This window comes from Coffea arabica, chromosome 3e (genome assembly GCF_036785885.1).
Source record: "Coffea arabica cultivar ET-39 chromosome 3e, Coffea Arabica ET-39 HiFi, whole genome shotgun sequence".
NCBI classification, from domain to species: domain Eukaryota; kingdom Viridiplantae; phylum Streptophyta; class Magnoliopsida; order Gentianales; family Rubiaceae; genus Coffea; species Coffea arabica.
Window position 1 is genome coordinate 9,723,686 of NC_092315.1, and position 10,909 is coordinate 9,734,594.

A 10,909-nucleotide genomic window follows, 5' to 3' on the forward strand; every position below is an offset into this window, starting at 1 on the left:
CATTAATTCTAGACTTAGTTCAATACAAAGCAGGTTACATTTCCACCCCCCACTCCCAAAAACAAAAATAATACTAATGCTTCCTAGGCCGAGTGAATCGGCATTTGAAGGCAAAAGACGCAGATTTAAGCTTCCAGAGAATAGTTACATGGTGAAATCTAAATAAGATCAATCTTCAATACAAAATGAAAACATAAATAACAACTTTGGTAAAAAAGTTCATTGGTAGAAAAGCAGCAAAAGAACTCATAGCAAAGGTGAATTGACTGACACAGCCTGCAGAACCTTCCAAAGTGCATGTGTATATGCTACATTCCAAATGCTATAGAACTGTCAAAATAATCAAAATGTTCCAGGATTTTCAACCTAGAGCGCTGGAGCAATTAAAAGTACAGAAGTTCAATACAACACAAAATCTAAACCTGGATGATAAATTACAACCACAAAAGGCAAAATGTAGCTGCGATCTTCCTAAGCAGCACTCCATGAGAACACAGATGCCTCTATTATCCTGTATGCTCACTCGCCCTTCCAAAACATCTTCAACATAAAGCTTTTGGGCCCCTTACTTTCAAAGAAGCCAATGCCGCCCGACACGCCAAAGAATGATGGCTCCTTATTGTTCAAATTTGAACAATTTAATTTAAGTCCGACCTCTCATTTCATGAATGACTGGAAAGAAAGGAATGAACACAAATTGAAGCACAAGGATACCAAGGGAGAGTAACATCTCATCTCATTCTGGAATTCTTACAAAATCAAGAATCATTACATACTAATCTCAAGGGTCCAATCATTTCTCTCAAGAAGATTGCACTGCCAGCCGCTGAAGATGCTCAAAAAACACTTGAAGACTCACATCATCGGTGAAGATTATGTCTGTTCCAGCTGCCATCTCATGCGCATTATTGTACGTAGCTGACGGGTTCAACTTTGCCAGTAGGAATCTTGCCTGATTTAACATTGACAAAAACTCGTATTAGCAGCAAACTCAAGTTTGCTTGAAGGGGGAAAATATACAACAAATTAGCAATAAGACCAGCTGCAGAGCTAGTCTAGTTTTCATCGTGAACCGTATTGATCATACTATTAATTTCACTCTTCTTTCTATCTAAAGGGGAGAAACTGAGGGATAAAGCTGAGGCATAAAATGAGGGATATCACTTTAATACTGAGGCATAAAGCAAGAGGGATATTAAGAAAAAAAAAATGATGACAGCACAAAAATAAAAATGAACAAATTGATGGATAAAGATAAACAGAAAAAAAAAAAACAAATTTATACCCAAATATCTCCCCAGAACCTCACCCCCAATCCAATCACCCCTGAAACTGACCAGCACCTTCATTAAATTAGTTGAATAAATCGCGATGTCTTGCATATGTGGTGTAGCTCATGTTAAAACACAATTACAAAGTACCTTGCAGAATGTTTAAACAGACCAACCCATTGTTGTGTATTCCTCGTGTATACACAAGTTTACAGAATAAAAGTTTATGTCAAATAGCAAAGAGTAGAAGGTACAGATGACTTTCAATGATGACAACCTGTCACAGTAGCAAAAGTACTCGACAGCATTACTTTTCGTGGACTCCTGTTACATTTGTTTCATAAAAGAGGTTGAGATTGCATCATCACAACCAAGACATCCTTGGCTAGGCTCCTAAGGACATCATAAGAGAACTCTGAAGTGCCCCAAAGGCATGTGTACCCAAATCCCAACTGATGGCTTATTAGCATTGCATCATCGGAATGATCCTTTCTGTATATTCTCTTCCACCCCCTTTTCTTGCTCTATTCTCTTATCAGTACTGTGCTAATAACCTAATCTTCTCTCAAAGAAAACTTTTTCTTTGTATTCCCCTATGACTGAAAACATCAAACCTGTCTCTATCTAAAGGAATGACCCAACAAGATGTAAATGAACTGCATTTTCTCATTGACCGGTCTTAGAACCTTAAAAAAGCAGATATCATACACACTTCTACAGAGTTTTCCATGACAGAACAGGTATTAATTCATCATAAGGGGACAAAGAAGTACAAAATATCACCCTATGATTTCGAAAGTCAGAAACAAGTACCCAAACACCATAACAAAAAAGCAGCCTAAATTTCCATGAGCCAGTATGTATTTTTTGAATGTTTCACCAAGCAGAGTTCCCTGCTTTTCAGAATGAAGTAAAAAGCAAGGATGCAGACTAATATAAAATCTAGAAGAGAACATGTATCGATATCATGGCAAGACAATTACAGGCAAAACTAGGATCAAACAAAAATAACCTGTGACCCATGCTGATCGCAAACCACCAATCTGGGTGTGGGGAACCGATCACGAATAATTGTCTGGGCATCTTCTTGAGGAGCTTGCAAGAATTGTGCAAATACCTACATAGATGATGAAGAAAATAGTCACAAAGAAAGAAAGAAAGAAAGAAAAGGCCCCCGTACCAGGGTACACAGTTGATCTTGTTATCTCAGCACAATCTCATTTCCATATCAAATTAGATACTCATAAATGGGAAAATAGCACGAAGTGATAGCAAAAATACCAAAGAATTATCATAAGAAAATAGATATCTATCAATACATAAGCTCATGTGAACCCATATAGAAGCAAGCTGATAAGCTGAGTACTTACCAGGAGAAGCAAAACCAGAAAAACATAGGCTCCGTTTGGATTAGCTATTTTTAGGATTGTTTTTCAAAAACAGCACTGTAGCATTTTGTTTATGAAATACAAGTCCGTTTGGATTAATTGTTTTTGGAGTTGTTTTTCAAAAACTATATGAAAAACTTTTACTGTAGAATTTTTTGGATTATTTTTAGAAGTATTTTTAAAACATATTTTTGGGTATTTTTATAATTTATAATTTATAATTTTTTTATTTTTATATACATTTATGCATTTATAATACATTTATAAATATTTATAAATAAATATATTTATATATTCGCTAAAAAATATATAAATGTATTATAAATGTATTATATTATATATAATACATAATATAAATATATTTATAAATATATAAGTGTATATTATTATAAATGTATAAATTATAAATGAATATTATATAAATGTATAAATTACAATTTATAATTTTTATATTTTTATATAAATATACATTTATGCATTTATAATACATTTCTAAATATTTATAAATAAATATATTTATATAAAAATATATAAATGTATTATAAATGTATTATATTATATATAATACATAATATAAATATATTTATAAATGTATAAGTGTATATTATTGTAAATGTATAAATTATAAATGAATATTATATATATGTATTAATTATAATTTATAATTTTTATATAAATATACATTTATGCATTTATAATACATTTATAAATATTTATAAATAAATATATTTATGTATTTATATAAAAAAAATATATAAATGTATTATATTATATATAATACATAATATAAATATATTTATAAACGTATAAGTCTATATTATTATAAATGTATAAATTACAAATGAATATTATATAAATGTATAAATTATAATTTTATTAATAGATATTAATATTAAGTATAAATGTATTAATATAATTAAAATAAATGTACAAATGTATTAATATTATGTATAAATATAAAATTAATATTATGTATATTAATATAAAGTTATAAATGTATTATATTATATATAATACATAATATAAATGTATATTATAAATATACATTAATATATATTATGTATAAATGCACATTTATATAAATGTATAATATATATAATATACAATATTCATATAAATATATAAAAATATTTATAATATGTATAAATAAATATATAAATATTTAATATATATAATATATATTAATATTAATTATAAATATTATAATATTATAAATATGGTGTTTATATAGTATTTCAATTTGTAATATTTATTGTATATTTCATTATATAAATATTTATATAATATATAATATATAAATATATAATATATAATTTTTAATTTGTAAAATATACATAGTATTGTATATATATAATATAATATACATAATATAATATATCATACATAATATACATTATTACATTATTACATATTATGTATATTATATATTATACATACCATTATTATACACAATAATGTACATAATAATATTATACATTAATAATGTATATATTATAATATAATGTACATAATATATTATGTATAAATATTTACACATTTATGTATACAATATTACATATTATATATATTATATTATATTATGTATAATATACAATATTATGTATAATATTAATTTATATAAATATTTATATAATATATAATATATATATAATTTTCAATCTGTATATTTCAATTTATATTAATATAATATAATATATATAATATACATAATTGAAATATACAAATTGAAATATACATATGTAGTTGTTTTTGATATAATGTTTGGATATGGTGTTTTTGGAGTTGTTTTGGAAATACACATTTACTGTAGCATTTGGAATGTGAAAAACAGTTTTTCAAAAACAGCCCCAAAAACAAGGGATCCAAACACACCCCATATTCAAAATAGAAATTCTGACCAGTGGAAGAAGCAAAGAACAAAACGCGCACAAACCTGGTGTTCTGGTTGATTCTGGTAGCCCATGTTTCTCCACTGAGCTATCGTCATCCCATGGAAAATTACAACACTGAAGTATGTATCTAACAACAGAATACGATCAGCTGCAATTGATGCCACATCCAACAAAGCAGGTGTGGGCAATGAATGGAAAGAATATGCCATCAGTGATGGTTGAATCATAACAACGGAGTTGCTTATGCTCTCCCGGTTGAGCAACATGCGGAAGCATGCTGTCTCATCTGGACTGTTATTAAATACCTACATAGAAAAGAGAGGGTTCAAGCCAATAGGATGAAAATTGACAAGCTATAATTCTAAGCGACATTCTAAAGCCCCTGCCTATACCTGCACAAATTGTGAACGCCGCAGATTAAACATGAATTGAGGAAACAATGAAAAAGAGGGATTTAATGTAAATGAGGACGGGTCATCCTTCCGGTAGTCACCGAATTTGGCACAAAGACGAATCAGATTCCGATCCAACCACCGTGTGGCATCAAAACCATCCTGAGATTTATGTCCATCAACAACAATATAAAGTTACAGTCAGCATGTAAGTACAAGAATCATTTACACATTTACTTTTTAATTAAAATATTTTATTGCCCAATATGAATCTGGTACGCAATTTAAAATTTCTTTGCAAAGTTTTAGTGTACCACTACACAAAATTCTACACAATCAAGCTTGTTAGCCTAATTCACATTCTATTACATAAAATAGAACTTGCATGAGAGAGTGAAAAGAATATTCTTGAAAACCAATTACATTATACGAAGTTTCAAGTAAACCAATTCCAGAATCATAAGTAATTCACAGATGTGATAGCAGAAACCTTAAACAAATTCTACATATACCAAAAATTTTCAAAATAAGGCCAAAAAAAAAGTAAAGCAACAGTGTCAGCATCTGTTTCTCTCTCCTCTTTTTTTATGTGTCTTTTAACAACCACCATGGATCAAAAAATTATATTTAACGAAATGAGCTTGTTGAATATGCACATGAAGATCATTAACAGTTTTTAAGAAAGAAAGACTACCTCATTCTCCATTTTATAAGATGCAAATCTGGCCACTATGACAGCAGCAGTTTCTTGGTCAAACCCTTGGACCAACTCCTGCATGTCAAAAATGATTAGATTTAACATTGAACTGACTGCAGAACTCAAATTTGCCTGATAGAACAACAAACCCCACTAGACCAAAGTTGTCCACCCAAAACAAGAAAATGTTATTTAAAATAGAAATTAGGGTTACAGAGACTGGAAAAAAATGCACGTCAAAAAAGAGCAAGTGAAACAACCAGCATTATACACCACCATGTCCTTACCTCTGTGCCAAGAGCACTATCCGCCCATCTTTTGGTAACAGTTGTAACTCTCAACAGCGATTGGCCTTCAGGGCTCCGGTAGCTACATGGACGTTTATTAATAGCAGAATTTGCACCCAGACCAAAGTGACATCACGGATGTAAAAGTACATGCACAAAAAAGAAGCTTATTGTCAAGCAAACAAAATGAGGGCCCACAAGATAAACAAAAGGAGGCCAACTTCTAAGAAAAAAATAACATGCATGAAAAGGACCCAATACCTTGTAAGGAACTGTAGGAATAATTGAGGATTTGATCCTGATGGATCTGATTTTTCACTTGACGATATATCAAAGAAAACAGTCAAGCAAGTATTCCTATCAAGGCCACACAACTTCCAAGATGTAGTGTTCCCTTCTCCAACAACCGTACTGGCAACAGAAGGCCCTTTCTGCAAGATTTCCATTCATGGAAAAAAAAAAACTTTCAGAATCAAAATTACACATAGTTACACTATTCTTAAACAAAATAGAGCACTCTATTCAGTTAAAGGAAGTAGTGCTTCAAGAATGAACAAACCTTCTCCAAAGATGTGCAAGGTCCAATGACACCTTGGATTTTGATGTCCTTTGAACAGTTTATCTCGAGTGTGCCACTGAAAAGGAGTTGCATGACTTAAATTATTCAGAGAAATAACATGTAAAGCATAAATGACAGAATATAGCACAAAGAAAATATTACAAAACAGTATAGCCCTGACAACAAGCTATAGAATAAAAAGACGGACCAAATAGGCAAAACTCTTAAGTTCAAATTAATAGCATCTACAAGGTCAGCTGAAGTTCCAACACTTTTGGAAGACCAGCATGTCAAATTGGCAAATACAAGCATATCTATAAAGATATTGAGAGCAAATTTCACAAACAAAAAGATCATCAACCTTTTGCGATTAGTCAATGTAAATGTTAGGCAATTCATAGAGGGGCAAAAATTCGGTCATTTAATTTGCTCCCTTTGACCATATTTTCCGGTTGCTTCCCACAAGCAAACTTCAATTGCAAAATTCTCTTCACTCCACATAATAAAACAGTATCTTGCATAAATTCACTGAGGCATGGAATTTTTCAACCAAACAGCATTTGGTCTAAAATGTTAATTTATGTACTTAAAGATGCTTAAACTACACATGAACTCTCCTAATTTGTAGCACGTCCAAAAATAACATGCCAAAGTCGTTAATGCAAAATTTAATCGAGTTCTTATACTTAACCTAATTTGATGTTTCCACAATTAAAATGCATCTTTAAGTTCTCTCATTTACACCAACACAATCTAGCCTACAATATGATAATGAAACATAAAAAAATTTAAGGACCTCAAAAGTTACCAAATGCAGCAGCAATTTAGCAAATGAAAGAGGTGCAGCTTGAAATCGTAAAATTAAGAAACTCACTTATAGGAAAGACCAAGAGACTGTTCTCCACCTTCAAAAAGTCGTTTGAAAGAGTCTTTAAATACTGAATGACCAAAACTTTCAGCTAAAACAACAAGTCCACCAGTTTTTTCAATGGCAACCTTCATCTCAGCAACCCCAACCTAAAAACATCCTTCTATTAGCAAAAGCAAATAAGGTAAAAAAAATAGAGGAAAAAACTCCATGGACAAAATCAATTAGATTGAGCATATACACAAAAAAAAGAAAAGAAATAGCTAAACCAAGCAGCAGAGAATCAATGGTGACCTAATGGAATCAATGGTGACCTAATGGAACAGAATATAAACACATACTGAAAGTGTGGATATCCAACCATATAGGAAACACACCAGATAAATCAGCAGAAGTCATTTAACTCCAAATTGACAGTAGGGAATCTTTGAAGTTGTAGAATTTTAGAAATTGATTTTACATAGTTTCTATCTTCTTCCCTAATGGACAATCAATTTAAGGATTAACATATGTTTGGCTTTCTTCTTCCTCACTACTTAAATTATGCATCCTATGCTACAGGTGTCTGGAAAATCCTCCCATCCAGCTACTTATACCTTTCTAGCTCCACCACCACACTTCATTCAGTTAAAAAAAAAAGACTGACATGTAATCAGTGAATATTCTTTTGGTTCAATGGCTTAGAGTGAGTGCACTAAGATTACTGGTGTCCAACAATCATGACAGCCCACATTCCTTTTGTAACCAAGTATAACGTGGCAAAGTGTTGTAAAAGACAACAATGAAAATAAACACCACCTGCTTTGATTAAGAGTTTCATATCTCTCATGTAAGACTTATTGAGAAAGCAGTAAAGACAAAATGAAACAAAAAAAATGGTAGATGAGCAAAAGCAATTTCCACTGATGAGCTCCAGCAGTATGCATCTATCGCATGTGAATCTAAGTAAAACCCATCTTTTGAAATACAGGCTAAAAGAAATGGTGTTACAGCCTCACAGAAGTATAAAGTTAATTATCTAAGATGAATAATAAGTGCTGAGTCGCGACATGCAAACCTGATCAAGAGCAGATGCAAAAACATCCAAGACATGACCCTCACTGACAAGCTGCTTAGCTAGCTCTTCATAGAAATGAACAGCTTTTTTGAAAAATGGTGCAGCATCCTTGTCTAAATCCTTATGTGAACGAACTGGATCTGATAGATCCTTGGAAACAATCTGAAAAAAGAGGCATATGTCAGCTATTTATAGTAATCAACAGTCAAGACTCAATTTATTGAACCCAAACAATTAGAACCGATTTGTTCAGACATTGAATAGTTCATACTTTCAGTCCTTACCCCTGGGACATAAGTCTAAAAAATGCTTTTCTGTACTGCTCTAGGACCACCATACCATGAACAACATAAGAAAGAGAACCAAAGAAAAACAAGTAGTATTACAAATAATCAAGCAGCTCAATTTCAAATAACAGCAGCTGTTGCTCAGACACCCCAAAGTTGTTAAACCAATCAGAACCCCAATACTTAAACAAATTTGATCTTTTCATTCATCTTGAAAAAAAAAAAATTACATTTTCCATCAACGAAGCTACAGTTAAAACCATTTACAATGTAAAACACAGTTACAACATTTGTGCACAGCAATACCAGAGGGTTTTTCTTGCACATGATCTTAATCAGCTTGTGTAGTATTGCTATCCATGACCAGTAGATAGGTGTGCAACTGCCATTGATTCCAAATGGGAAGTGAGATAAGCTTTTCTTTTTCTTTTCCCTTCCCCCAAAGTGATTCAGGAAATGCCAATTACATAACCATGCAGACTCAAAAGACTCCCTAAAATCCAACTTCATGACGTCATTACCAGATAATAATGAAAATAGATACAAATCTACACTTTCTACATTGTCATCACTAAAACTTCTTCCTTTTTAACCATGACAGCAAGGATGTTCAAATGAATTCCGATTGAACTTGTCAATCAACAGCACACCATATGCATAAATGAAAAAAAGAAAATCAAATTCCAACCAGTAATAATAGAAATTAGAAAGACCAGAAGAAGCTTTACCACTCCTGGCCCTTCAGTACATGGTCCACCAACTAAAGCAACAATTCTTGCGCTTTGACCAGCTGCGCAAACTCCAAGCAAACCAGCTGCAACACTCAATGCAACTCCTGTACACCGTAACGACCTGCTCCCAGGTGGCACCAGCCATCGATCCGTCCCCAACTCATCCAATAGCTACAAAAAAAAAGGCAGAAATCATGACGCAGATTCATCCCAAGTAAACTAATTCCCTACAATAACCAACAAATTCCATAAAAACACGCACCGAATTGAGCGTATATTCGCACTCAGAAGCAGGCAACAGGAATCTAGAAAAACCGGGATTCGGCATTCCTACAGGGCTACCTCCAACTCTCTGAATTCCAGGCATTGGGCGTCGTGCTGCCCCAATAACACCAAGTCCCAACTGCTCCAAAACCTGATCTTTCGTCAAATCCTTAGACCCTCTAAAAACATACACCTTTGACAATTCCGAAAACCCCAGCTCGTGAACCTGCACCTGCGTCCCAAACGATATAAACCCAACCAAAGCATTATCAGGCAACATCCCAATAGCCCTTTTCAATGCCGATTTCGCAAACTCCAATTCCTCCTCGAGGACACAAGTATCCAAAACGAACAAATAAACAGCCGAATTCGGCTCGAAAAAGTTAGGGTTTTGATTAGGGTTTTGATGGTGATGAATCGGCTGCAGGGTGGGGAGGGTATACTGAATGGTGGTGAATTGGGGGTAGAGCTCGGCGGGCATATTCGTCTCCGAAATTGCGTTGTAATGCTGGGGAAAATGATTCCGCGAGAAACAAAACGGGCAGATCCAAACTAGACCTTGGAAATCGACGCGGCAAAATGGGTTGAGGACGGCGGTGCAGGTTTTACACTTGAGCGGCGGGTATGGGAGGGTGAGGACGTCGGGATGAGATCGGATCGGAGAGATCGAGGCGGCGAGTGGGATCACGCACTTGCTCAATTCGACTTTGGTCCGTGGCCAGACGTTCCACGTCATCCGAACTCCGTCGATTCCTTCTGGATCCATCTGAGCCATCTCCGTCGCCATAATTCAATCGAATTCTCGGTGATCGGAGGATTTTTGCTCTTTTTTTTCGTTCTTTTTGAATTAAAGAATTTATTAGGGGATTTATTTAAGGGGGTATTCAGGGGGCCCCGGGCTGCCGGGGAAGAAGAAGAAGAAGAAGAAGAAGAGAGTCAAAGGAAGGATGAGAGGTAAGTTTAGTGTGTGTGTGTGTGTGTGTGTGTGTGTGTGAGACAGCGAGTGAGGTGGATTTTTGGTTGTGATGACGTTGGGGCTTTTGGTGTTGGATCTGTTTTGCTAACGTTTATTTTGTGCTTATTTACAATTTTTGTCAAGTCTATTTTTCCCTTTTGTTTTGGGGTAAAAGTAAAAGTTTTTTATTAGATAGGCCAAGTAAAAAGGCATTAATACATGCTTGATAGAATAGTGCTCACTACCTATCGAGACACATTT

The 10,909-nt window shown here is 33.4% G+C and overlaps 1 protein-coding gene across 2 annotated transcripts; it reads right to left on the bottom strand.

Moving 5' to 3' along the window:
• Window positions 1-281: 281 nt before the first annotated feature.
• On the bottom strand, window positions 282-10,703 carry LOC113703726 (protein transport protein SEC23 E-like). Of its 2 annotated transcripts, XM_072084697.1 has the most exons (13): window positions 9,692-10,684; window positions 9,427-9,600; window positions 8,412-8,573; window positions 7,361-7,503; window positions 6,487-6,562; window positions 6,189-6,358; window positions 5,928-6,009; window positions 5,638-5,715; window positions 4,944-5,105; window positions 4,593-4,856; window positions 2,284-2,388; window positions 777-952; window positions 282-672 (listed from the first exon to the last, which is right to left on the bottom strand). In XM_072084697.1, exons 1-12 carry the CDS (start codon window positions 10,478-10,480, stop codon window positions 803-805), a joined length of 2,355 nt encoding a protein of 784 aa, XP_071940798.1. In that variant the 5' UTR covers window positions 10,481-10,684; the 3' UTR covers window positions 282-672; window positions 777-802. The 2 variants fall into 2 exon arrangements, with proteins under 2 accessions (XP_071940798.1, XP_071940797.1); XM_072084696.1 differs by having other exon boundaries at window positions 282-952; window positions 9,692-10,703.
• Between the last annotated feature and the right edge of the window lie 206 nt (window positions 10,704-10,909).

Bases quoted from the DNA above. Each gene is read 5' to 3' on its own strand.
- LOC113703726 (XM_072084696.1), bottom strand. From the start codon at position 10,480: ATGGCGACGGAGATGGCTCAGATGGATCCAGAAGGAATCGACGGAGTT. The intron at 9,601-9,691 runs GTGCGTGTTTTT...TTTTTTTTGTAG, and splicing joins GCGAATATACGCTCAATTCG to CTATTGGATGAGTTGGGGAC. The intron at 6,010-6,188 runs GTATTGGGTCCT...ACGTCCATGTAG, and splicing joins TTCCTACAGTTCCTTACAAG to CTACCGGAGCCCTGAAGGCC.